At 54.3% G+C, this 26,078-nt stretch overlaps 1 protein-coding gene across 1 annotated transcript; it reads right to left on the bottom strand.

Annotated features, from left to right (window-relative positions):
* Nucleotides 1–8,361: 8,361 nt before the first annotated feature.
* On the bottom strand, nt 8,362–21,459 carry WNT10A (Wnt family member 10A). The gene is made up of 4 exons (XM_081095267.1): nt 20,834–21,459; nt 19,588–19,850; nt 11,751–12,130; nt 8,362–9,421 (listed from the first exon to the last, which is right to left on the bottom strand). The coding sequence occupies exons 1-4, from the start codon at nt 20,947–20,949 to the stop codon at nt 8,918–8,920; spliced, it is 1,263 nt and encodes a 420-aa protein (XP_080951393.1). The 5' UTR covers nt 20,950–21,459; the 3' UTR covers nt 8,362–8,917.
* Between the last annotated feature and the right edge of the window lie 4,619 nt (nt 21,460–26,078).

Here is a 26,078-nt window from a genome sequence, read left to right as displayed (position 1 = left end):
AGACAATGAGCACCCTTAGCACCCAGATCTTGACTTCTAACGATTATTCTCCATTAAAAGAAACAAAGTCCCCTGGAAAAAAAATGGCTGCTTGCAGGGCTGGAGCAGAGAAGGTATAAGATGAGCCCGGAACATCTTGTGCCAGAAAGTAAGGAAGTACTCAAAGAATTATGGTGACAGGCGCCAGCTGGGCAGCTGCCCAATTCTGGGGGATTTTGAGCATGAATATAAATAATGAGGCAATAAGTAAAATACTCACATCTGCAATATTGCTGCCAAAGATACATAACCCCAATCTAATCGTGAGGAAACAACAGATAAACCACAATTGAGGGACATTCTTCTTGTACTAGGTCTGTAGTCTTCTAAACTGTCCTAATCATAGAAGCAAAGGAAGCCTTAGAAATTGTCTCAGACTGAAGCAGTGAATAACTCGGGACTGGATCCTATCATCATAAGCCAACTGATGAAAGTCCAATAAGGTCTGGGGGTTAGAGAGTATTAATGTATCGATGTTAAGTTCCTGATTTTGAGCATTGTATTGGGTTATGTAAGAGAATGTTGTTATTTGTAAGAAATATACACTACAGTATTAGGGGTGATGGGGTATCCTGTAGGCAACCTACCATCAAGTGGCTTCAGGGAGGGGAAAGTTCTTTGTCCTATTTAACTTTCTGTTACAACAAAAGAAAAAAGACAAAGAAAGAGTGAATGGAACCCTTGAGGCAGTAGAGAATGAGAGGAGAGCCAGGCAGTATAACATCAAATACCTGGTATGTGCACTAAAAGGTTGAATATGTCAAAGCAGAGGACAGTTAAGAATGTGCAGTGTTGCAAAGACATCAAAGAGGATCAAGACTGGGGAAAGGTGCCCTGACCAGTTTCACTCAGTGGACAGAGCGTAGGGCCTTGGACTGAGGGGTCCCAGGTTCGACTCCAGTTGCAGGAGGCAGCTGATCGATGTTTCTAACTCTCTTTCTCTCTCCCTTCCTCTCTATAAAAAGAAAAAAAAAACTGGGAAAAGGTATTAAAACGTAATTTTTTTATATTGGGAATTATGGCAGCATCTTTATACATCTGCAGTACAATGGAAAATAAATCAGCTAGTCCATTCACAACAATACTGATGTATATATGGATTTGAGGACCCTTCTAACAATTTCTTGGGTTTTCTGAGCCCTGAGATTCAAAGGTTGGAAACCTGCTTTCATTGCAATCAGTATGATTTTAAGAAGAAAATCCCAGTGACATAATCATATTAGCTCTTTCCAGGCTGTCAGGTCTCTCTAACACCTAGTTTTAAAAATAGTCTTTCTTAAATTTGGTATATTATAATGATGTAATTTGATGCTCACAATTTGGGCAAAAATATCCTGGATGTGGAATTATTATTGTACCCAAGTAATATATGTTCATTATGGACAAATGAATAATGTAGATTAAAAGGAGACCATTTTATTTATTTATTTTTTTTATTAATAAAATCAATATATATATAATCCAACTCAGAACCTTTCTTTCCAAGCTGTTCATCCACCCTATTTCTGTTAAGAGAACCCCATATTCTCAGAATCTAAGGGCTGATTTTTTCACAAGGACATAATGTCACCTTCCTCTCCCTTTCAACATGATTTCCCTTCCCTACTCGCAGGTCTAAGCAGTCTTCTCCCTCCCACCCCACCATCAGTGTTTCGTAAAGTCTTAGTAGATGAGCATTTCAGAAGGGAAGCTCATTCTTACAGGTGAGAGAAGATCCCAGTCCCTTCTAATTCAACCAGTCACACTGGAGTTGCAACAGGTGGGTCATTCCAAAAAGAGAAAGGGAAAAGAACAAGAGAAAGAACCATTCTTTTCAGGTTTTGTTTCTCCAATTGCTACCCATTCGCACTGAACCCTCTACCATGCATCCACCTTGTTGTTTGTCTTTGACCATCCCTGAGAGACTCCATCTAGTAGGGGAGGGGGCATTGCACTCTTTATTTCTATTAGTTACACTGTGCTTTTAACACATGACAGTCCCTGTAGAGTGGGTGCAGTCCATGGTGAAGTAAAGGGGCAGGGAAAACTTCAGAGAAAAGCACAGCAAAATACTAGTGTTCTGGAAGAACTGCAATAATAAAATAGAGATTAGGATGAGATAAGAAGTAGTCAATATACCCATAACTCTCCCAATATTCTCTCTTGATGTTCTCACCATCTTTTAATCTAGATAAACATGTACACATGGTTATGCTAGGGTGAGGTGAGGGTAGTATACAGGTGTGACAACTCATCCGAGAGGTTTTTGAGCCTGAGTGAGATACAACTGTTCAACTGGCTTTGCGGAGAAGAAATCTAAGAGGATGAGGTCAGAGGAATGGGATGGAAAACATACACATGGTGCAACTTCTTCACTAAGTTAGGCAACCTGCTCTCTGGAAAGGGACTATTAAGCCAAGACTTTCTTCCAGACCGAGGCTGACCAGAGATGCCTTTTAGTCCACAGGGAGTTATCCTGTGATTCTTTCAGAGTTTGAGAAGGCTTCTCAGGAGCTAGGCACACATAACCTTATTCCCTGTCTCTTCTTGCCAATTTTCTCAGGGGAATGTTTCTGACTGTTAGAGACATGGAAAAAAATGACATAGTCTCCTCTCTCTCCTCCTGTAGGGATTTCACAATTGAAATACAGGGCCTGTAGAATTCTTTCTCTGTCAGTGATCAACAAGAGGCAAATGTGAGTGCCTCAGCTCTCTCACCTCAACAAGTGGTCTTAGTTGAATCTACCAGAAAAAAGGTGATTGAAACCCTGTACTTTAGGCCCTAAAAAAAGAGAGGAGAAGAGTGGAGATTGGTTTGGCTCAGTGGATAGAGCCCGGGGATTGAAGGGCCTGAGGTTTAAACGCAGCCAAGGACGAGAGAGAGAGAGAGAGAGAGAGAGAGAGAGAGAGAGAGAGAGAGAGAGAGAGAGAGAGACAGGGGGGAGCGCCGCTGGGGAGGAGGCGCTCCCCCAAAAGGAGACAATTTTAAACCACCTATAATCCTTTCATCCAAAAATAATTTCTGTTAGCATTCTGCTGCCTATTTTAGACTGTGTTTCTCAATGCAAAACACATCTACAATTTTTTGTTGCAATAAAGGAAGGATCCTGCCCTGTGCTATTTTATATCTTGCATCCACACCCCAAATAGAGTAAACATTGTCTCAGTCACTAAATATACTGCAACCACCTCATTTTTAAGGACGATGTGAGGAATTCCATTGAGCAGATAGGCGGTGATTTATGTAATCGTGTTCCTATTTGCAGACTTTTATCGTGGGCTCCTAGAGATCGCGCTGCAGCACGTGCCCTCGAAGCCAGGAGGACTAGAAAAGATGGGAGATTGGGGAATGGTTAAGTCACCGGACAAGATTTTAAGCACGCAGAGAAGGGGGAAAGAAGGTCAGCGAGGGTGCGGCCTAAAGGAGTCGATTTGGGAACGGTGGGCGGCAGAGGGTGGGTGGTACCCAAGAGCTCGCGGCGCGGAAAGGTGGAGCCCCAACCCCACCCCAGGCAGGCTGCGACAGCGGGCGGTCCGGGCTCAAAAGCTGGTGCGCCGCCGTTTCTCACCAACAGAGGGCGCTGGGTCCGCAGTAGTTCTCAGTGGGCGGGTCCCAGCTGCCCGCCAGATGTGGACTGCTGGACCGCGGGAGAAATGAGCTCTACCCCAGCCGTTGCAGACCCGCAGGCGGGGCGAGAACGAAGAAGGGATGGCAGGGGATAAGGGGAGTGGCAGAGTTCCCCACTGTCTGTGCTCTGCGGGCTCCCAGATTGCCTTCACTTGTGTATCAGAAGAGGGTAGCCTCCCGCCCAGAGGGGGCGCCGTTTTCTGATTCCCACAGAAGTGCGGTATGAACTGGCAGGGGACCTGGGGTTGGCTCAGCAAGACCGAGCCGGGTCCATCGAGTGGGCCCCGGGCCAGGAGAGATCCACGCGACCGTCTGCAGCGGGGAAAGAGAACCGGCCTCGAGGGCTGTGAGCTTCTTGAATACCCAATCCTCGACTTCAGACGCTCCAACTCACACACACGCACACAGATCCTCCTGGCGCTCTTTCTGCCCTGGGTGCGGTGTGCATTCCAGGAGAGAGAAACTGAGGCACAGCAGGACGGAACAGTTAGTAGAGCCATCCTCTGCATATTGTCTGGTGCAGAGAAGTTGGGCTAAGAAGGCCTCAGCCCCAATCTCCAATTAAGGACGCTGGGCAGGGGACAACCCCAGGGAACCGCCCTTTTGACCTGCCTGCTGTCCCACCCCCGGCGGCTTCCCGGACTCGGGAGTAATCAGCTGCTGCGCGCTGTTGTAATTGGCGGTGCAGGGCCTACCTAGCGGAGGACCGGCGGGCAGCCGAGGGGCTAATTGCAGGGCTTTCGGGTCGGTAGTTGGGGATCCCTTCCCCGGAAACTGGGAGTTGGGGGCTTAAACCCCAGAGAGAATGCAAGAGGAGGAGCGGAACGTCCTGAGAGCTGGGGGGGGGGGGGGGAGCGGGGTGCGGGGAGCAGATTCCAAACTCCCCACTCCAACCCCAGAAGTCCTGGTTAGTCTTGTCCGAGTCTCCTCCCTCGTCCTGACCACCCCCCCCCCCTCCTCTTTCTGCCACCCCCGTCACCTCCCCCCCTTCTCGTATCCCTAGGGCGCTCCCACCCTGGGGAAGAATGTGCCCTACTAGCGCACCCTTGCCATGGTAACGGCACACCCCCACCCCCGCGCACCGCAGCAGCCGGGCCTGGCCCGAAGGGCGGCGAGAAGAGGCGGGGGGCGCCTCCCAGCCCCGCGGACACACCTCGACTGCCCTGGTTGCCACAGCAACCGGGGGCGTTTCGAAGTGCGCAGCCGCGAAGTGGCAAAGGGCTCTGCTCTGCTCACGATCCCTCACCCCTCTAATTCACCAGCAGAGGACCCTGGTTCCTCTGGAGACTGCCCTCCCCCAACTTCCAGGACAAAGTCCAGAGAGGGATCATGGGGTGTTACAGCTTCCACACCCTGCAAGCCTAGGGAGCAAAAGCAGCTGGAGAGCCCCAGAGAGCCTGGAACCTAAAAAGGAATCCCCCCTGTCCCCAGCCCGTCCTCCTCTCCCAGCAGAGCCCGAAGGGGGCGCTGGCAGCAGGAAGCTGGGGTAGGGCCCGGAGGCGCGCAGGCCCAACAGCCGAGCAGTGATTACAGGGACCTGTCCCTCCCGCCCCCGGCTCCCACTCTCATTAAGTCATTTTTTCCCCTGTTGGAAAGTCCCCGCGCCTTGAGCGCAGGGGTTGGGGCGACCGCAGGCAGCTGCCGGCAACCACATAAGAAGTGGGAGTGGGAGGGGAGGAGGGGGACCACGACTAGGGCCTGGCCAAACTCCAGTGTGGAAGGCCCCCTGCCGGGGGCTAGCTGGGGGCGCCTGAATTCGGGGAAGGAGGGGTATGGTGAGGATGCCCCTGACCTTGCTTCTCACCCACCAGGGCCCTCCGACAGCTACCAAAGTCTACCTTTGCCTCTCTCCTCTTCTTTTTTCCAACCCTGGGACCTTGGGCGACTGTAAAGCAGGATGATTGGGTTCTGATCCCCACACTAATCTGGCTGCTTCTCCCTGACCTTGAACCCACCACTGCCTGCTGATCTGTCCACCACCCTCATTCTCTATTCCTCCCCGTCCTCCCGTTGGGACCTTCCAGGTTCCATTAGACCAGTGGTTCTCAAACTTGGCTGCACATTAGAATCACCTGGGAATCTTTTTTTAAAATCCTGATTTCTGGGCCTCATCCTCCGGAAATTCTGTTTCTTTGTTATGGGGTGAGGCCACAACATAAGTAACAAAGAAACAGAATTTCCGGAGGATGAGGCCCAGAAATCAGGATTTTAAAAAAGATTCCCAGGTGATTCTAATGTGCAGCCAAGGTTGAGAACCACTGCACTAGACCAAACTATGTTTTCCTTCTGCAAGATGACTCAGCGTCCATCAAGGTGAAAGGTGTTGAGGGCGGAGATGGTCCCCTTCTCCTCTGAATGTTCTCTGGTCCCCCTTCTGTTCTCATTTCCAAATCTCAGCCCTGGTCCTCTCTGAGCTGTTGGAAAGTTCTTCCTCCCATCCTCCTCCACGGTCCCACTGTATTTCAGCCCATTTCCCCTATTTGCAATCAGTACATTGATTCCTGCCTCGCCCTTCAGCCGGTATACATAAGCCCAATGCCTCTTGGGCCCCATTTTCCCTGCCCTTCATCATCTCCACATCTCCCTTCAGGCCCTTACCAAATTCCACACACCCTTGCCTGTTCAGTTATGGGATCCAGCTTTGGTCTCAGGACTCTAGTCAGCTTCTGGCCCAGAGGGAGGATGGGGGTGGGCAACACCCTATTTGTTCCTTCCCCAACTTGTCCTGTCTTCCTTTACATGTCAGACTAGCATATGTTAGATCACCATGACTCAACTGGTCTGGTGTCCAGCCCCCTGCCACACCTCACCGCCCACCCTTCCTTCTAGAGGCAGCATGCTCTCCAGAGTTACACCTCCTGCCTCCAAATTCCAACCCTGACCCTATAGCCCCCATTTCCAGACTCTCCTCCCCCAGCTCTGTCTTCCTTAAGCAAGGAAGGCAGAGGAGGAGGAGGCCAAAGCTTATGCTGTAGTGGACATTGCTGGGGGGAGGAAGTGCCCACCCCCTATTCCTCCATTCCCCACATGCCACCATTCCACCCCCCCCCCTTCCCTCCTCCTCCTCAGGATGGTATGGCAGGGAACCCAGCCCCCACAGCTCTCCTGGGTGAACAAGAGGAAAGGAATGAGGCAGGTGTGTCTGGCTGCTCCTGCTTACCCCTCCTCCCTGGGGACTCTTACCGGCCTGCCTGCCTGTGGGGCTGTCTTTTGGGGGATGGGGAGAGAAACCCTGTATTCCATAGAGGCAGGAAAGCTGAGCATGTGAAAGGAGGGCCATGCTGCCGTAGGCATGTCTGGGAGCTGCTGGGATGCCGGCATTGGAGGGGAGGGAGCTGAAGACAAGCTAGTGAGGTCAAATCTCCCAGCTGGTGGGCCTACAGGGGTGCATCCTTTCCTTCTTACCCTTCCCCAGGGATAGGGAGGCATGGGACAGGGCTAGGGAAATATGGGCGATTTTTGTAGGCTGGCAACTGGGGAGAAGAATAAGACTCTGTCCTTGTCCAGTTGATCATGAAGGGTGGCACTCTGGGGTGAACTGAGGCAAGCAGCAGGATCCCCAGCTGTGAGCAGCAGGAGGCCTGGATGAAGAGGTGAAGTATTCTCTCCCTAAGATCCTGATCCCACCTTCCTCTCCACTCCCACCTCCTCTCTGAGGATCTGTTCCAGAAAACATCAGATCTGAGAGCCAAGGAGAGTGTGACACTGAACCAGCTCAGCAGTGTTTTCATGGGGGCATGAGGATGGGGATGTGCTTGCTGACCCAAGGGCACCCTGAGTTGGGGATCTGGGGGCACAAGAGGTCCAGGAAGGATGCCTCCCTCCCCCACTCCAGCCTTATATACCCCACCTCCCCTGCCTGGACTCAGAGAGACCAGAATCCAGACAGTGAGTCTCCTGGCCCTCCCCCGCCACCCTTCTCCCAGCCGCACCTCCTAACCCCACCTGCTCCCTGGGGCACTGGGCTGGGTTGAGCTGGGTCTTGCCCAGGATTACTCTTCTCAGAGTGCCTCCTGTCTCTGCTGACGGGTGCTGCTGGGCACAGCCACTCGTCCTGGCTTGTGGCAGAAGGTTCAGATACAAGCTGGACTGCTAGAGCTCTGGCATCAAGGGCTCTTGATCCAGCCCCTTGTCAACATCCCCTGCCTCCACTCCATCTAGTCTGGGCCCCATCTCTGGGTTGGAAGACAGCTATAGTCTCCTAACTGGCTCCCCTGCTGTCAACTTGTCCTCCTTCAGCCAGTTCCCCATGCAGTAATCCAGGTGGGAATCAGACCATGACACTTGCCTGTGCCTGCTTAAGACCCTGTGAAGGTTTCCATTCCTCTTCAATAAAATCCCAACTCCTTACCTTGACCTAGGACGCATGATATGACCTTCCCCTGCACCCAGCTCCTCTCTGCTAATCTATCCCTCGATTTCTTCACTCCAATCACACTGGCCTCTTCGTTATTCCTCATCAGAGCTTCTGCATTCACATGGCTTCTGCCTGGGAAGCCCTTACCCTCAATCTGGGCATGGCTCTCCTTCTCATGGGGCCCCCAGCAACAGTATCACAACTCCAGAGGCCTTCCTGGACCAATCAATGGCTTTATCTAAAGGAGCCCCACTCCCCCCCCCCAAATTACTCTACATCCAGCACTCTGTTTTATTTTCTTCATCGCACATAGCATTGCAATGTTTTGAAATGAGCATTGTCTGAAATGAACTTGTTTATGTATTTACTTGTTTATTGTCCATCTCCCCCAGCCAGAATGTAAACTCCAAGAGGGCAGGTGCTGTCTTTCTTATTCACATCTGTATTCCCAGCACCCCTCATCCCCTGAAGAGTACCAGGCCACAAAGAGTGCAAAATAAATATGTGTTAATTGAATGATGAGGGAGGGTGCTGGGAGGGTGTCTGGGCCTCTCTAGGATCTCTGCAGCTCCATTTCTTCTTTTCAATCCTCTTCCCGCTGCCCATCAGCTTCCATTCATTCCCTCCCACTCCAGGGGAAGGGAGGAAGGATGAAAGGAAACAGGCATGGGGTTGGTGGCACTTGCCCCAGGATGTGGGGCAATTCCCAGCCCAACTGAGCAGCTGGCGCTTGGAGCCCACAGAAGTGCGTACGGAGGCCTAGACTTTCCCGTGACTACAAACTTGAGGACCCTCAGAACTGGAAGGTTCCTATAAGATCATGTGATTCAACCTCCTCTCCCAGGAGCCAAGGCGACTCTGTCAAGGTCTCAAGCAGCAGGGGAAAGGCCAGTCTCAGGGAGGGGAGCCCTCTGCTACTTGCAGACGCTGACCCACTCGGTGATGCGGCACTCCTCACAGACCACGAAGCAGCACCAGTGGAAGCGGCAGTGGCAGCGCTCGCTGCGGGTCTGGCGCAGGATGTTGTGGCCCCGGCCACAGCACATGCTGCCGCAGCCGTCGGGGCCCGCGCTGCTCTTGTTGCACAGGCGGCCCACGGTGCCCGCCGAGTCCAGGCGCGGCTCGCGCTCGCAGAAGTCGGGCGACTTCTCGAAATAGACCAGGTCTGCAGGGCTGGCCCGGCGGCGTGGTCCGGGAACGCCCGGGGCCGGGGCCGGAGAGGGAGCCCCGCCTGGGCCCAGCTCCAGCTGGCCGCTGTTGCGGTTGTGCGGCCTGATGAGCGTGGCGCGGTGGAAGCGGTTGCGCAGCAGCGCCCCCACAGCGCGGAACTCCGGTGTCACCTGCCAGCAGGTCTTGAGCTGGCAGCTGCCTGAGGTGCCGTGGCACTTGCACTTCCGCCGCATGTTCTCCATCACGGCCTGCAGAGGGAGGCACGGTGAGAAGTGACCCAGGCCACCCCACTGCCCTCCTGCCAACACAAGACACTGGTCTGAGAGAGTCAGAGGCTTTTGAAACCAACGCCCATTGAACTGAGGCCCGAAGCAGGGTTGGAGGGTGGGGGTAGCACAGCCCCTGAGCCAGGCTGTGCAGAAGAGAAATCTGCCTGCTCTTCTGCTGCTCTCGCACCCACCTCCCACCAGGCCAGGCCTTGGGGGAATTCCCTCTTTCCTGCTCCCCCCTCCTCCTGCCCGCCTTTCCCAGCACCTGCAGGGGTCCCTTGGGGCTGGAGGCTCTTGCTTCCTGAGGGGGGATCCCAGATCCTCAGGGAAATTCCCTCTCCTTCCATCCCTCAGGTGGGGGCCAGAAGCAGGGGTGTGCTGGCCCCACTACATCCCAGCCCCAAAGCCTCTGGCCTTGCTCCAGGCTGTGAGTGGGGGCTTCGGGGAGTCTGAAAAAGCCCCTTTCCTCCTCTGGGCCCTGAAACCCTTTGCTGGGAATCTAGGAGGGGGAGGGGATGGAGAGACAGCCCTCCCCCCAGTAGACTGCCTGGGGCTTATTCTGCCCAATGCGGAGAACATAGCTCCTCCTAGGAAACACCACCAACAGGGCTCCAAGGCTTTACCTGAATGCAGAATGGGAACAGAGCCCAAAGAGCAGACCCACCAACCCAATGAAAGTGGAGAGAGGTCGCAGACCTCCAAAGGAGGTGGTTAGGGAACAGAACCTACCCATGCCCTGCTCTTCTCTGGAGTCTCCTCCCAAAGACCTTGGCATTATCCTCACCAGAGGACCCAGAGGGAGTTGACCACATCCTCCACCCCCCCCCCCCCGTTCCACGTTAAAAATACACCCTCAGACAGGGAGGGCAATGATCGGGGGCTCTCAACCTGGGCAAGAGGGCCATAGACAGACACCCTGCTCATCCATGTTTTAAAGGGCTCCTCAGCCTGTATGTGCAGCCTGTGGTGTCAGCACCACATGGGAACCAGCCCAAAGCCTTCCCTGGCCAACAGCTCCAGAACATCTGCTTCCCACAGGCAGCAGCCATTAATTAGCCAGTTTAACGATGAGGAGGAGGCACTGCTGGTATGGGCTGGGATAGTACTGAAGCTTGGGAAAAGAGCTGCATGGACAGGGCAGGACTGGGTGGGAGCTAGACTTGACCTGAGGGTGGATATGCCTCAGTTTACTTCACCCCTAAGGCAGAATGGGAAGAGCTAAATCAGCTTGGAGATTTTTTTGGAAGGAGAGGGTGAGCCAGCCTGACTGAGGGGCCAGGAGAAAGGGGAGTGAGATGGAGAAGGTGCCAGCCAGAGTGAAGGGAAGCCAGGACCAAGGCCTGAGCAGGCCTGGCAGGGCAAGAGAAGGGGCAGGGTAGGGGTGGAATCGCCAGGAAAGAAGAGTGCTGAGTTACCATGAGGCTAAGGAGTCACCTTAGTGTAGGTGTGCACCTAGAGTAGACTATGCTGTAAGCAAAAGAGCAGGGCCCCAGCGCTCAACTGCCCAGAGATGAATCCTGCTTCTACCCCTTTCCCACTGGTTACATCACCTTCAGTCAGTTTAGTTTCTCTGTGCCTCAGTTCCCATATCTTAACCTGAGGTTCATAATAGTAAACTCAAAAGGTAGTTGTATGGATTAAGTAGGCTAATACGTAGTAAAGTGCTCCAAACAGTACCTAACACATAGTAAGCACTCAATAAATCCAGTGTATTATTACTTTCATCTCTCTCTCTCTGTCTCTCTCTTCAATTGAATGAGACATTTGAGGTAGCATGACCATTTTTTGGGTAGGGGAGACTGGGACACAGTTCTATAGAGGTTCCTAGGAACCTCACTTTGAGGAATTCCCCATTCTTCACAGAAAGGTTGGGAGAGAAGAGGGTTGCAGCAGAGGATATCACAGAATCATGGAACACTAGAGCGATGGCCTTATAGATGATCCAGTTCAAATTTCCCACTTCATAGGGGAGGAGAGAGGGCGGCAGAGCCAGGCCTAGACCCCTGAGGTCTGACTACAACCCTGTCTCTCACCATTGTCCCCAGAGGAAATGGGCAGAGCAGGCTGCTCAGCAGAGGGTGAGTTCATTTGGGCAGGGGTTGTTTCTGCCCTCTATCCCCAGGCCTAATCAAGTGCCTGGCACACAGTCGCTATTCAATCCATGCTTGTTGACTGAATTAGGAGGGGGCAATGAGAAAGTTGCTGAGTTAGTGGGAGCCATGTGGTTCCCAGAGGAGAGGCAAGCTGGGGAAGGGGAGGGGCTGTGGCAGAGGGAGTAGAGTGAGGGGTTGGGAAGGGTAGTTCTTACCTGCCTCCCAACTCGGTTGTTGTGGAGTCTCATGCGTGCGTGGATGTCTCTATGAGGCTCCCGGGAGTCCAGAAAGTCTTTAGAGAAGCGCTCCCCAAAGCCCACGTCAGGGCTACAGCCGCCCCACTCCCAGGAGTCCTGCAGGCCAGGGCTGGCAGGGGGCAGGGCTGGGTGCTCGGGAACCCCGTGGCTCAGGCCCTTACCCCGCTGCAGCGCATCCAGCTGTAGGCGGTGCAGCTTCCGAAGGAAGGCCTCCTCGTCCCCACGCCGGGACGCATCACAGCCGCATGCCCTCAGCTTGCCCAGGGCGCAGGCATTGGAAACCGCGTGCACTACGCCGGCGGCAGCAATGGCATACGCGAAGGCACTCTCTCGGAAACCTGCAGGTAGAGATCCAGGAAGCTTAGGCTCTGAGCGGCCTTGACATCCCATTCCTCTGCCTGCTCTACCCAAGCTTCTCACCTTCCAGAGGGGAAACTGAAGCCCAGTGTTGGGAGAAGGCCTGTTACAGAGCACAGAGTCAGAGGGGGTGATAAACCACACCACAAGTTCTGCCCAGAGGATGCAGGTGGTGGGAGTCTCCCTCATAACCCTCCTTTTTGGCACTTATTTCCCTGTTTCATTAACATCACCCTTAGCAAGCTCAGAATTTGTGTCGACATCTCTCCTTTTGGACAGGAGGTATCTGGTAGTAAACATTCTTTTTAAAATCAGGGACTTGCCCTAGCTGGTTTGGCTCAGTGGATAGAGTGTCCACCTGCAGACTGAAGTGTCCCAGGTTTGATTCCTGGTCCGGGCACATGCCTGGGTTGTGGGCTCGATATATATTTAAAATAAAATAAAATCAGGGATTTGATCTACTACCTCTCTTATAATATTTGCATTGTAAAAATAAGCCTGCAGAAAGAAGGCAAATTAGGTAACCTAAACAGTAAATCACCAGTGATGGAATTCCAGGTTGCAGGAAATGTTAATGGGCAGATGGGTAAGTCAGAGGAGCTGGTATCCTCCTAAAGCTCCTGGCCCCAAGATTGCCTGCCTGGTGCCGCCCCCCCCCCCCCCTTCCAGGTCCACCATAGAACCTCTCTGGGGCCAGAATTGAGAGGCAGGGAAATCAATTGGCAGAGTTTCCCCTTTTCCTCTCCACTGGACATTCCTGAACATCTGCTCAGAGAAGGGCTACCTGTGGTGAGTCTAGGTCAGCTGAAGGTTGTTTGAGGGATGCTAGAGGTGAGCCCTGTGCCTTGCATGGGGTCAAGCATAATAGTGTTGAAAACTGAGAGGGAAGCGCGATCTAACACAGACACTTTCCCTGAGATGCTGGTGGTGGTAGGTGAGGGTGGGGGGCACAAAGACTCCCTCATGAGCCACTCTCAGGGGCTCAGGGCTGGGCCAGCCTGGCCACTGACTTGTCTACACTGCTTTCCTCCTTGGTGTTCCCAGAGCTTTTCTCTGGGGCATCCCTGGTAGGTCTGGGCCTGTGGCAGGGGAGGCCTACTTGCAGAAGAGTATCTGGCTCCCAGACCCACAGCTGCTTCTTGCTTATTCTGCATCTGAGAAAGGACCAGCTATGAGCAGGTTCTGGGACAAGTTTCTGACCAGTCTCTGAACCTGTGTGGGCAATGAAAGAAGCTAAAAGTAATAATAGTGCTCATACAAAGAGGAGAATCTACCTGTGCCATGGGCCTCTGCTGAGGAAGCCCAAAACTAGCCAGAGGCTGAAGGCCTTGGGGGAGGCCTGAGGTTCAGAGGAAAAACTGGGGCCTTCCATTCAGCATCAAAGAATGGAAGGGCATGCTCTCAGAGAACTTACAGCTCCAGAGAGCCAACCAAGACTGGACAGAGACCCTAGCCCAACCTCACCATGTGCACCACAGGCCCCTGTCCTTCTCTTCCTGCCCAACCAACTCAAACAAAAAACCCAAGATATACAGTAGTAGTTAAGATTATGAACTTAAAATCAGATTGCCTGGGTTCAAATCTAGGCTCTTCCACTTACTAGATGTCAATAGCTATATGACCTTGGCCAAGTGACTTGACTTCCCTGTGCCTCACTTTTCACATCTGTAAAACAGGGTTATTATTATCTGCCTCACTGTTGTTCCAAGGATTAAATGAGTTAGTAAATTTAAAGTACTTAGAATAATACCTTACTCATAGTAAGTACTATGTAAACATTAGCTATTAAGTTCTTCCTGCTGTCTGACCTCACTCACTGTTTCTATAGTTTCAGGCCATTGCTTTTTGTTTCCCTGATCAGGGACAGAGCCCAGAAGCTCATCTACAATAAATTACTTGGGTCACCAGAAGCCCATACAGCAGACTGTCCCTCTCTATTTCCTCTTTCCAGCTTGTGGTATCTTTGGGATCTTTCATAAGAAGCCACCTATGAACAGACAAGAAGAGATGGATATTAGACTGGAACCTTCAAAGGGGATACTGGGAATTGGTGGCAGCTGCAGAGGAGTAGGCACTGCTCTGGGAGGTGGGGCCCAAGAGAAAGGAGGACAGATTCACGCTAAGGAGCACAGCCTGTGTTTATCCATTGCATTTTGTCTATGGCGGTAGTCGGCAAACTCATTAGTCAACAGAGCCAAATAGCAACAGTACAACAATTGAAATTTCTTTTGAGAGCCAAATTTTTTAAAGTTAAACTATATAGGTAGGTACATTGTTATTAACTTAATTAGGGTACTCCTAAGGCTTAGGAAGAGCCACACTCAAGGTGCCAAAGAGCCACATGTGGCTCGCGAGCCGCAGTTTGCCGATCACTGGTCTATGGAACTCTGAAGCACTTTTCTTATTGCTGAGGGAGTCATCAGTCTGCTCTTTAGACAAATGGCAATATTCAGATCTCGAGAGAAAGCCCACACCTCAGAAATCTACTCCTCAGAACACACACACACACACACACACACACACACACAGTGAAAGGGAGATGCCCAAAGTCATGGGGGTTATGGAGCTGGATCCAGCCCCAGCTCTCCCAGTTTCCAGGCCTGACAACTTTTTGCTAAAGATTTTGACAGGGAAGACCTGCTGCTGAGTAAGAAACCAGGTAGCCCAGGTCCCAGTTTCCATGGCACTGACTATGGATGGCACCAGGAAAGAGCAAGAGGCTGGTCCAGGGGGATGTGCTAAGCCAACCATCATATTCTAGGCTCTGTTACATTCAAGGATAGGCTGGAAGAAACTGGAGAAATGTAGTCCACAGCCTGCAATGACCACCCATACCTACCACAGGCAGCAAAAGAAACCATTCCATGGTCTCTAGTAGCTGTCACAGCCCCATGTAGGTGTGACCAGGCGGAGTTTCTGTCTGTGGCCACCCTCTGTTCTAAGTATCCAGGCCTCGAGAAGTCCAGCCCACTGGGTCTGCCTCCAGTTCCCATTCAGGGCCCCAGTTTCGGTCCTGGCCCCGACTGTCTGGAGCAGACGCAGGCACTGTGCCATCTGGCCAGCTGGAGGGGGAGAGGGGTGGGGCCATGGCCAGCTGGGCTGCCGGGAGCATTGGTTGGGGTGGGGGTGGGGGGCTCGTTAAGACACACAATTAGCCTCTCTGCCTTTGATCTGGGACAGGGACTGCCAGCATCTAAGTGGAGTCAGCTGCTGCTACAGGCTGAAGCCAACGGCCAGGAAAGGGCTGGGGGAGGAGATTCGGAGGGTAGGGGAGTGTGGAGGAGAGAGGATTCAGGAGCCAGTGGGAACCTGGAGAGAATAAAGAAGCTTGAGCCCTGCCCATTTGAATCAGACAGAAAAGGGGAAAGGTCTGGTCCCCATTCTCTCTGTGCAAACAATCTGTGCGTGCTCATGTGCCTGGGCTGAGAGGGAGAGAGTTGTGTGCATATGGGAACACTTAGGGATGACACTGAATGTGGCTACATGCTTGCACAATCATGGGTAGGAGTGTGTGTGCATGTCAGTTTCATTTCTTGGACTACTCTTACATGGCACAGTTCACCTCTGGGCACAGAGATCCTGGTGGCCTTTTAGCTTGGGAGGCAGTATGGCAGGAGTTGAGTGGAATCTCTAAAGTTAGCTGGCCTGCACTTGAGTCCTGGTTCTACAGCTCACTTACAAGCTGTGTGACTAAAGGCAAGTTACCTAACCTCTCTTAGCTTCATTTGTAAAATGAGGATAATCATAGGACCTCCCGAATGGGGATTGTTTGAGGACCCTGAAGTACAGATAAAGTGCTTTAGAAGAGTGCTTGGCACACAGCAAGTACTTACTATGTGCTGTCTGACTTACTGGAGTAATGGGACCTTAGGTGACCTTGGCATATGATTGCCTGTGCCTGTGTCCCCATCTGAGTTCGGCCACATACCCCAAGCCCGGAGACCTAGGCATGAAACCAAGACTCTCTGAGGATGAATGTGAAAAGGAGGTGGGAGAAGAAAGAACCAAAACCTTGGAGAACAGAGGCTAGACTCTAATTTGCTGGCTTCTCCTGCACTAGGAGCCTGGCTGGCTGTGGGTCCTCCTGTGCCTTCTATCCAATGGGCCTGGGCTTTAGGGAGGGCGGTACCTAACTGTGTGGGAGCTCCAGGACCTGCTGTGTGAATCTATGGCAGTCTCCTCCATCAAGCTTTTCCCTGTCCTCTGCGCCCTTCTCACGCCAGGGTCCAAGTCCAGACTGAAGTAGCCCCTTCCACAAATCTCCCTCTGGTCCCTGAGTGAGAGATGGGTTCTCTAGTTCTCACAAGGAAGAGCTCCCCTCTAGCTGGTCTTCTGCCAATACTCCACCCACCCAGGCACTAACCCTCTGGGTCCTAGAACTAAAAGCTGGGAATACCAGTGCCCTTGACACTTAGGTCACAGCTGCCCCTGGGCTGGGTAAAGCAGCCAGCATGGACTGGGAGCCCTCTCACAGCTTTTTTTTTTTTTTTTTTTTCTGACTCTAGCTTCCTAGAGACCCCTCTCCTTGGCTGGGTAACGCCCTGTTATATGCCCTGCCTTCCCAAGAACACCTCCTTTCCTTCTCTCTCCTACACTAGAATCCCATCCCTCAGCCCAACCCATCTCAGGAAAGGGGCCAGGACAATTAGATGACAGTAACAGCACTAAAATGGAAGGCCCAAGGGACCACCTCTTCCTAGCAGTTCCTGTATTTTAAACATGGCAGGATGCACCTTCAAGAAACCCTATTTGCCGGAACCGGTTTGGCTCGGTGGATAGAGCGTCGGCCTGCGGACTGAAAGGTCCCAGGTTCGATTCCGGTCAAGGGCATGTACCTGGGTTGCGGGCATATCCCCAGTAGGAGATGTGCAAGAGGCAGCTGATGGATGTTTCTCTCTCATCGATGTTTCTAACTCTCTATCTCTCTCCCTTCCTCTCTGTAAAAAATCAATAAAATATATTAAAAAAAAAAAAAAGAAACCCTATTGGCAGCCTGGGTCAGGAGTGGGCTCAGCACCTTGATATTCCATGTGGCAGAACTGAGGTCACCTGGCCCCACAATGGACAGCCCAGAGCTTAAAACGAAGTGAAACTGTGGAAAGGGCTTATACCAGAGGCTGGCTGCCGCCAAAAGTGGTCCCATGGGATTTAAACTCAGCTAGTCCTTCAGGTCTATGGGCCAGGGCAGACCAGGAAATGACCCCATGAGGGTGAACTGAGAGGTGGAGATGAGAGAGGTCCTTTGAGGGGGGAGTGGCAATTCCTTTCCAGAAGCCCAGAGTCCCCTCCTCAAGGGAGAGGCACAAATGAGGTGTCGCAATGCCGCAATGCCGGGAGCAGAGAAGCCGCAGAGGTGTGCGACGGTGTTCTGAGGCCAAAGGAAGGAACCCAGCCTCCTTGCCAAGCCCAGGAGTCGCTGTCCCGCCCCCTCCCCGCTTCGGGCGCCGCCCCGCCCCGGCTAGCCCTGGCAAGTCTCCCCCTCCACCCCTAACCTCTCCCCCTACCGTCCCCCTAGCTCACCTCCCGCTTATTAAACTGCAGGTGAACCCGGGAGCGCCTGGCGCCGCGCCAAGCCCGCTCCGTAGGTTCTACCGCTCGGAACTCGCCCCCATGCCCAAGACCCTGCGTCCTCCCCTGGGCGCACGGGCCTCGCCAGGCGCAGCCACCGGGACGCCTGGCTCACTCTGTCTAGAAGGGACAGGAGGACCAGAAGGAAGAGGGGCGCCGAGGCCAGGACGGGTAAAGAGCTAGCGTTGCCTCGCCCCTTCGGAAGCGGCGGGGCTGAGAAGCTCAGCGCCCGCCTGAGTCCCAGGGAGCTGAACCGAAGCAAAGTGCTACGGTGTCCTCACTGCGCGGCGCGAGCGCTGGAGGGAGATGGTGACTTCGGGGAACTCGGGTGACCTAGGGACCCACCCGGAGTGGGAGCGGGCGCGCGGCGGCGGCCAGCGCCGGCCGGGCCCGGCCGGGGCGTGACCGATGCGGAGGCCTGTCACTTCGCGTCGGCCGGCTCTCGGCGGGGCAGGGCGGGGCGGGCGCCGGTGGGCCGGCTAGCCGGGGTCCGGGCCCGCCGCCCTCCAGTGGCTGGAGAGGCTCGAGAGCAGCGGGGCGGGCGGGGCGGGAGCGCAGGGCCGGGCGGGGGGCGCCCTCTCCGAGCGGCGCGGCTGGGCCCGGGAGCCGTCTGCTGCGGCCCGCGGGGATTAGTTCGCGGCTGCATGCCGCCACACGCGTCGGGCTGGGCTCCGCCAGGGAGAAACAGCGCCCCGGGCTCGCGGGGGAGGCAGGAGGGAGAGCGCGCGGGGGCGGGGCGGGCGGCCTGGGGCTGGGCTGGGTGAGACTGGGAATGCTCGGAGGGGTCCTGGTGAAAAGGGGAAGACCCTGGCTTTCTAAGTTCTCTCTGAAGTTGGGGTCCATTGGAGCCTTATTCTTCCAGAAGCTTCAGGCTCCTAGGCCAAAGGGTATAGGAGTACCCCTCCTTCCTCCTTCACCGTCAACCGAGAATTGGACAAGTCCCCAGGAGCGAGGTCCCCGCACTGTCCCACACGGGTCCCCACATAGCCTCACCCAAGCAGCTGAGTAGGAGAGATAGGTATCCAGCCAGGCCCGCCCAGGAGGCAGGACCCCCATCTTCCCCACAGCGCCTGAGTCAAGGCCTAAGATACCAACCCAGGAGGTAGGTGTGAGCAGAAATGAGTGACAAACCCTTCCTAGATCTCCAGCCCAAGCCATTCTAGGGACTGCCCAGGTGAGACCTGGGTCACCTAGCAGTGAGGAGGGAGGGCAGGAGACTTAAGTTTCTCTGTGTTGTGAGGGAAAAAGAAATTGGCAGGGCCTCCGGGCTTCCTAGGCTGGAGGCACACACACCCAGTGCCTCTGATTCAGAGAGAGCTTTCCAGAGAGGTGAGGATGACACAGAGGCTGGTGACATACCCTGCTGGGAAGAGCTTCTTCGGAAGCACAGACCTTTTACCTGCCCAGGCTTCCCTCACCTACGCCATTTGGCAAAAGTCCCCCATGCCTCTTCATGCTGATTCTGGGTACTTTATCACAGGCTCTCTGACCCCAATGCTGTTTGCTAGGTGGAGGGTAAGTGAGGCAGGTCACAGACATAGGTAGTTCCTGGGCCTGAGATAATGCGTTGCAATCACAGGGCAGGATAACCCAGGAGTCCCCTTCTCAGGCATGGAACCTGCCACCCTGGACCCACACAGCCCAGCCTCTAGCCAACTCTTCCCCATTTGTGTGCCCCTTCCCCCCCTCACTGTGTGTGTGTGTGGGGGGGGGGCATTTCTGAGACCAGATAAAGGTAGCATGGCTGGCAAATGGGCACCTGAGGCGGTTGCCGGCTTGAGGGAGTGGGTTGAGGATGGCTGGCAGATATAGGTTTTGAGGTGGAGGTACTGGATGGGGCAGGCAGAGCGGCAAGAAGAGGGGCAGCTACCTCTGCTGAAGATGGGACTCTCGTAGGGGATCTTATTTCGAGTCTCAAGACTAGAGCAGTTCCAGCGCTGGTCCCGGAACTGGTGCTGACATTCGTGGATGGCAATCTGGATGCCCTGGATGGCCGAGGCAGCCACGTCGGGGTGGCGCACACACACCTCCATCTGCCGCTTACTCAGGCCGGGCAATGTCAGGCACACGGTGTTGGCGTCGAGCACGGGCTCCGGGGGAAGGCGGAGGCCCAGAATGTCGTTGGGTGCAGACCTGCAGAGTGGGATGGGGGTGGGTGAGTGTTTGGGGAACTAGGAGGACCCCATCTAACAGTACACAGTCTGTCCCAAAGGCTATAATCCCCTGGCCTTTGACTTTGGGCCCATCAGTGTACCCCTAAAGCATTCTCTTTTCCTTGACCTTCTCACCAGCATCAACTCCAACAAAACCCACCCAGCTGCACACCCACACAGGTAAACATGTGCAAATGCACACATCTGGAACGCCTGAACACACAGTATTTTATAAGTGCATCTGCAGACATAGATGCTTACACACAGCATTCCCCAGAAGACCACTCTTTAAGACATGTTTCAGACAGTCATATTCCTGAAGACACACTTCTGCACATTGAGGTGAACACCCAGACCCACTTACACACATGCACACTTCACCAGACATAGTTACACACACAGACACACAAGTACACACATGTGTTCATCTTAACATCTAGGAGCTCTCACATTCACATACATGTGAATACAGACTGCTATTTACATAACACAGCTTGCTGGGCTCACACACACACACACACACACACACACACACACACACCCCTTCCATCTTCACTACCTCACTGGCCCCACCTGGGCTACACCCTTCCAACCCCCAACCCTGTCCCTGCCTGTGAGCCATCTCCAAGGTGAAGCAAGGCAGTTTGAACTTACTCCTCAGGTGGGGGTGCATGGCCCCAGCACAGCACTGACTCCAACTTGGTACTTGCTACACACACACACACACACACACACCCCTCACCTTCCCTTCTAGTAGCCATCACTCTCCTGGGCACTGCCCTGTCTCCCTGGACTGCCCATATTCTGTCACCAGTTCTACACCCTCCTATGAGGACATTGTCTTTCATTGGGCAGCAGGACTTTCCTGCGACACTGTCCCTCCCTCCTTCCAGGGTCCCCAGAGGCCTCTGTGGCTGGGGGTCCCAGCTCTCTAGGAGGGCGGAGCATAAGGTGAGGGCTCACCTGGGCAGGGCGGCAGCCAGCAGCAGTAGGAAGAACAGGAGCGCGCAGAGCGCGGGCCGCGGCTGGGGCCCAGGTCGGAGAAGCCGCAGCCAGGGGCAAGGGTGGGTGCTGCCCATGGCGCGCGGGCCGTGATGGGCGGGGAGTAGGGGGCTCACAGTCCGGCAGGACCCGCGAGCCAGGGGCGACGGCGCATGATCCGCGGGGGTCGGGGTGGCTGCGACACAGAGCTCCGACCTGGGTCACGGCTCCGGGAGCAGACGGCGCCCGCCTCCCCGCTCCATGGGGCAGCGCCCCCGGGCACCGCCCCCGGGGGGGGGGGGGTAGCGGGCGGGCGCACCGGGCACCTCCTGGCACAGGGGTCCAGGGAATTTCCCGAGCCCCCCCTGCGACAACTCCTGGTGCCTCTTGAGGGTAAGGGGGGCCCGGAGGTGCTGCGGGCTGGGGACGAGAGGCTGGGGTGCCGGGCAGCCCCCCAGCGCTGTCCCCGCCGAGCCTTCGCTTCCGAGGGCGTGTGGGGCGAGCCGGGGTGGGGGGTGAGGGGGGGCGGCGCTGTCTGTGCCTGGCCTCGCCGCCCAGAGAGTGAGTGACTGTCCCAGCTCAGGGAGCGCCGCCGCCTCCCCACCCCCCAGCGTGTCTCAGGGCTCTACCCCACGTGACGTCATGACGGGGTGGAGGAGTGGAGGCGTGTACGCGTCCTGAGGCCACTGCGTCCGCTCAGGACTCTGGGTGGGAGCGGACACGCGGGGGGTAGGGGAGGAGGGGGCTGGGGTCTGTGCGCATAGGCACAGGGAGGTGCCAGTATTCCGGACGTGCTGGTTTGTGTTGGAAGGTGTGTGTTACTGGGAGGTGTGGGTGCCTGGCTGAGACACAGCTGCTGGGGAGCGGTCCCCCCCAATACACACACCTGCAAGGGCTGGAAGGGGAAGGGCTGGCCCCTCTGCTCGCCTCCCCCACTTCAGGGGGGACTTCCCAGGCTTGGCTGTCGAGGCAGGTGTAGGATTCTGCAAAGAGGGGTTTGGCAGCTTCTGGATCTTGCTCTCCTTCGCCGTGTGACCTTAAACAAGTGCCTGCTGCTAACTGAGGCACCCTTTGCTCCTTTGTGAAATGAGGTTAATGAGGCCCCCCTCATCTAGTCACCTCCTCCAGCCAATGAAGATAAAATTGCTGGGACTCCAGTAGTAAATGCTTGTCTGGGCGCAGAGCACCCAGGAGTGGCACACCCTGGGAGGGGTGGGGTTAGAGAGCCTTTTAATCCTAAAGGTGTGCTTCAAGGGCACCTTATTTCACCCTCTTTTATTCGCAAGAAGATATTTAGGTTCAGAGAGGGTCGTGACTTACTCAAGGCCACACAGCAAGGAGGTGGAAGAGTTGGAACTAACACCAGTTTGCTTGATCCTGAGCACAGCAGCAACTGCCCCAACACTGAGTACTGCTTGCCCTGGCCCTGCACCTGTAGGTCCTCTGGGAGCTCCCCAACACCAGCTTCCTGCCTCAGGCCCACTCCTCTCTGGGATCCCTTCCTGTCCTCTCTCTGTAGCTGAACACTGGGCTCACCTCAATATAGGCAAGCGCCCGAGAGCCAGAGGGTTGGGATAGAGGCTTCAGCGTCTGATTCTGGTTCTAATCCAGCCGTGGGCAAACTACGGCCCGCGGGCCAGATCCGGCCCGTTTGAAATGAATAAAACTAAAAAAAAAAAAAAAAGACCATACCCTTTTATGTAATGATGTTTACTTTGAATTTATATTAGTTCACACAAACACTCCATCCATGCTTTTGTTCCGGCCCTCTGGTCCAGTTTAAGAACCCATTGTGGCCCTCGACTCAAAAAGTTTGCCCACCCCTGTCTAATCTGTGCCCTGATAGTGAATCCTACTCCCGCTGAGGCCTTAGCATCCTCCTCTCTAAAATGGGCACAAGCCTCCCACTCTATATACACACCTCCCTGCCAACCTCACTGCCCTCTCTCTCTGAAGAGAGCCCCTACTGGTTTAAGGACAAACTACGGAACCTCTGGCCTCAGAGACAAAAGGGGCCCTTTCCTGGAATTGGCCCACCCTGGGGAATTGGCTGAGAGGGGTGGGGCCTTCTCTGTCCCTATGCTGTCAGGTGGCTGAGGCAGCCTGAGCAACAGCAGGCTGATGGCCTACTCCCCCCTTCTTCCCCCCATCTCTGCCTGCAGCCACCGCAGCTGTCAGGAATTAAGGACTTGAGGCTGTGGGGGATGGGGGTGGCAAGGAGGAGGGGGAGAAGATTGGCTGGACAGCACAAAAACAACTGGGGGGGTTGGGGGGGGAAGCAGTCTGTGTCAGCCAGAGACTTGTTTGACCCCAGCTGCCCTCTGCCCCCACCTCTCTCTCCCACCATGTTGCAGGCACCATGCTACAGGCACAGGAAATTTGGGACTAGACTTTGGGAAGGGTATAGAGAGGGACAGGGCAACACCAGACTCAACACAGGAAGGAGGCACGAACCCAGGGTGAGGGCAGGGGCAAGCCAGGCTGGGAGGTCATGCTCCCATTGGCTGCTAGAGAAACTGAGGCCCAGAAAGGAACATGCTCAATTAGGAATGGGCTCCTAATCCTTACTCCCTGCCTAGTGCTCACACTAGCATTTCCCAGTACCCATGCATCATACGTATCCCCTGGGGTGGGCCATTGTGGGAAATACTGCTTCCAGTCCCAAGCAGCTGAACCATCCTTTCCAGGAGCAAGGCCTGGACATCTGCTTTTCTAACTGGCATCCCAAGTGATTTTTGTGAGGACCACATTTGGGAAACACTGCTGATCTGCTTGAGTGGCTGATTTTTTCCTTTGGCCTCCATCTAATGAGGGAGGGTCTCTTTGCTCTCCCACCCTCTACTGTTCATGAACCATAGACATGTAGAGGAGAGGGAGAAGGCTTTTTCTTCGAAACCCCCAGGAGACAAATAATGTTGCCCAACCCTGCTTGCACTAGGGCGTGGTTCTGGCCCGATGTCAAGAGGGTTTAGAAGCACCAAGCCTGGGGCACCTCTCCACAGTTTGGGGAGGAGAGGGCATATGTAGGGTTTTGGTCTACGTGCAGATGAAGCCCAGAAAGAGTGCCCGCCCCAGCCTCATATGACCCACACCATGGGCAGCCCCTAGGCCCCACCCTGGCCCTGCCCTGGGCTCTGGCCCTCAGCCCAGCCCCAGCCCCCGCAGCAGCCTCAGTGCAGCCGGAGACCACAATTACAGGGGCCACTGGGGGTGGCGGAGCACCATGGCTGAAAGGCAGCTCTGAGAATGGTTCCAGCTGTGGCAGCTCTGGAGGAGGTTGCAGGGAAGGGAGTGCTGGGAAGGCACCAGGGTGAGAGCAGGTGGGACCCTCAGTCCTGACGCTCTGCCAGAGAAGTTTGTCTTGGTGAAGAAGAGAGGGAAGGAGTCCCGCACTGATACGGGAGCTTTGTGCCCACTTGTCCAGGTCTCAGGGGCCACTACCCCTCAGCGAGGTAAGGGAGCATAGCTTGCTGCTTCAGCCTCCCAAACACCTAATTTGTTTCGTCATTGAAGGGAAGGGGAAATGTTTCGTGAGCTCTCCGCCTCCAGCTGATCCTGGCCCTTCCAGCCATCTCCCACCCATCCTGCATTCAGGCTGTTTCTGACATGGTCACTCACACATCTGGAGCATCTCAGGACTCTTCCCCCATCGCTTTGATTCCACATGTCCTCCATCCCCAGCTTTGGTGGCTCAGATTGTGCCTGGGGCTGAGCAATTGGGTCAGCAACGGGAGGTGGGGGGGGGGGGACAGTGTATGATGGGATATTTTTGAGTTCTGCTTCCAGCCTCCTTCCCAGGCAGCAGCGCAAGAGCACAGAGCCCTCTCTCATCTTAAAGAGGACCAGGATAATGGTTAAAATGGTGCCTATCGGGCCATTACTCTCACCCTTCACAGATAGCTGTTCCCAGACTCCTGCTAGGCTCAGTCACAGAAGATGGACCCCTAACAAGTGACTGGCACTTTAAAGATTGCAGTGTACTTTTACATGTACTAATAAGCTACCAGGCACCCCCCCCCCCCCATTTAATGATGGGAAGACTGAAGCTCAGAGAGATTAACTGATTTGATCAAGGTCGAGCTAGCAAACCAGGCCTTTCGTTCACTGTATCATGCTACTCCCTCTGAATTCCTTTTAACATGCTTGGGTTGGTATCAGTTCATGCCACTGCCTCAGTTTCCTTCTCTGGCATCATGGAGAAGAATGTCCAGTATCACCCACCCCATACACTCTCTACTCCCCCACTCCCCTGGACCTGGAAGTAAAGATGGGGAGGCGGGCATCCCAGACAATCTGGAACCCTAGCAGCTTAACCTAAACTGTCTCTGGGTCTCCTTGCTTCCTTTCATCCTTTCTCCTGCCTACCGTTCTGAGTTCCCTAATGTCCTGCAGGTTCTGTTGGTCCCTTTTAATAGGGAAACTGGGCTCTGTGCACCCTCTGGTGGTCTCTGAAAGAAGTTCAGGATATTATTTTTTAAAGTATTGTACCCATCAAAGAGCTCTGGGGAAGGCAGAGATGTGAATAAAAACCCTATCTGTAGGAAGCTTCATTTCACCTCCACATGGCCCACAACACCAGTTCCACTCTCTTCCCTTTGTAAGTTATTCAAGTCCGCTTGTACAAGAAGTTCTTAGTCCAAATTCTCCATGACACCTCCCTGAAGCCCAGGCATTTGACCCAAGGGAGCCAGGAGAAGCAGGAAGGAAAACCCAGATGCTCCTTCCTTCCCACAGCAGCCTATACCCCCTTTCCATACATGCCACATGCTGGGGCCCAACCTGATCCTTGAGGTCTGAACCAGGCTAGGTCATAGATGAGGATGGAGGGGCATTGAGGGGCAGAGGGGACAAATGCACTAGAAGCCATGGTTAGGGTCTGGCACGTCCAGGATAAGTTCCCCTTCCTTCTGTTTCATTGAAAGAACTCTGCCATCCTCCCTGTGCCCCTATTCCCTGTGGTCTTAGTGGGGCTGTCAATCCCAGTCAAAGTAGTACATCTCCCTGGACATTGTTATTGCTTCAGGAATAGGCAAGGAACCCAAGCTGACCCAGTCAGGGTCTTCCTCAGGACTTCTGCTTAGAAGGCCATTCCTTTTCATATCACTAGCTCTAGGAATGTAGGCTGTCATTTAGAGAAAGTCAATCGGCAGTAGGCGAGAATGAGGATAGCATGAAAAGAGAGGCAGAGGTAAGCAGAAACAATAGGAGGTGGGAAAAGAGACGGATG

This window comes from Myotis nattereri (assembly GCF_964212035.1).
Source record: "Myotis nattereri genome assembly, chromosome: 7".
NCBI classification, from domain to species: Eukaryota; Metazoa; Chordata; class Mammalia; order Chiroptera; family Vespertilionidae; genus Myotis; species Myotis nattereri.
This window is presented reverse-complemented; position numbering and strand designations above follow the sequence as displayed.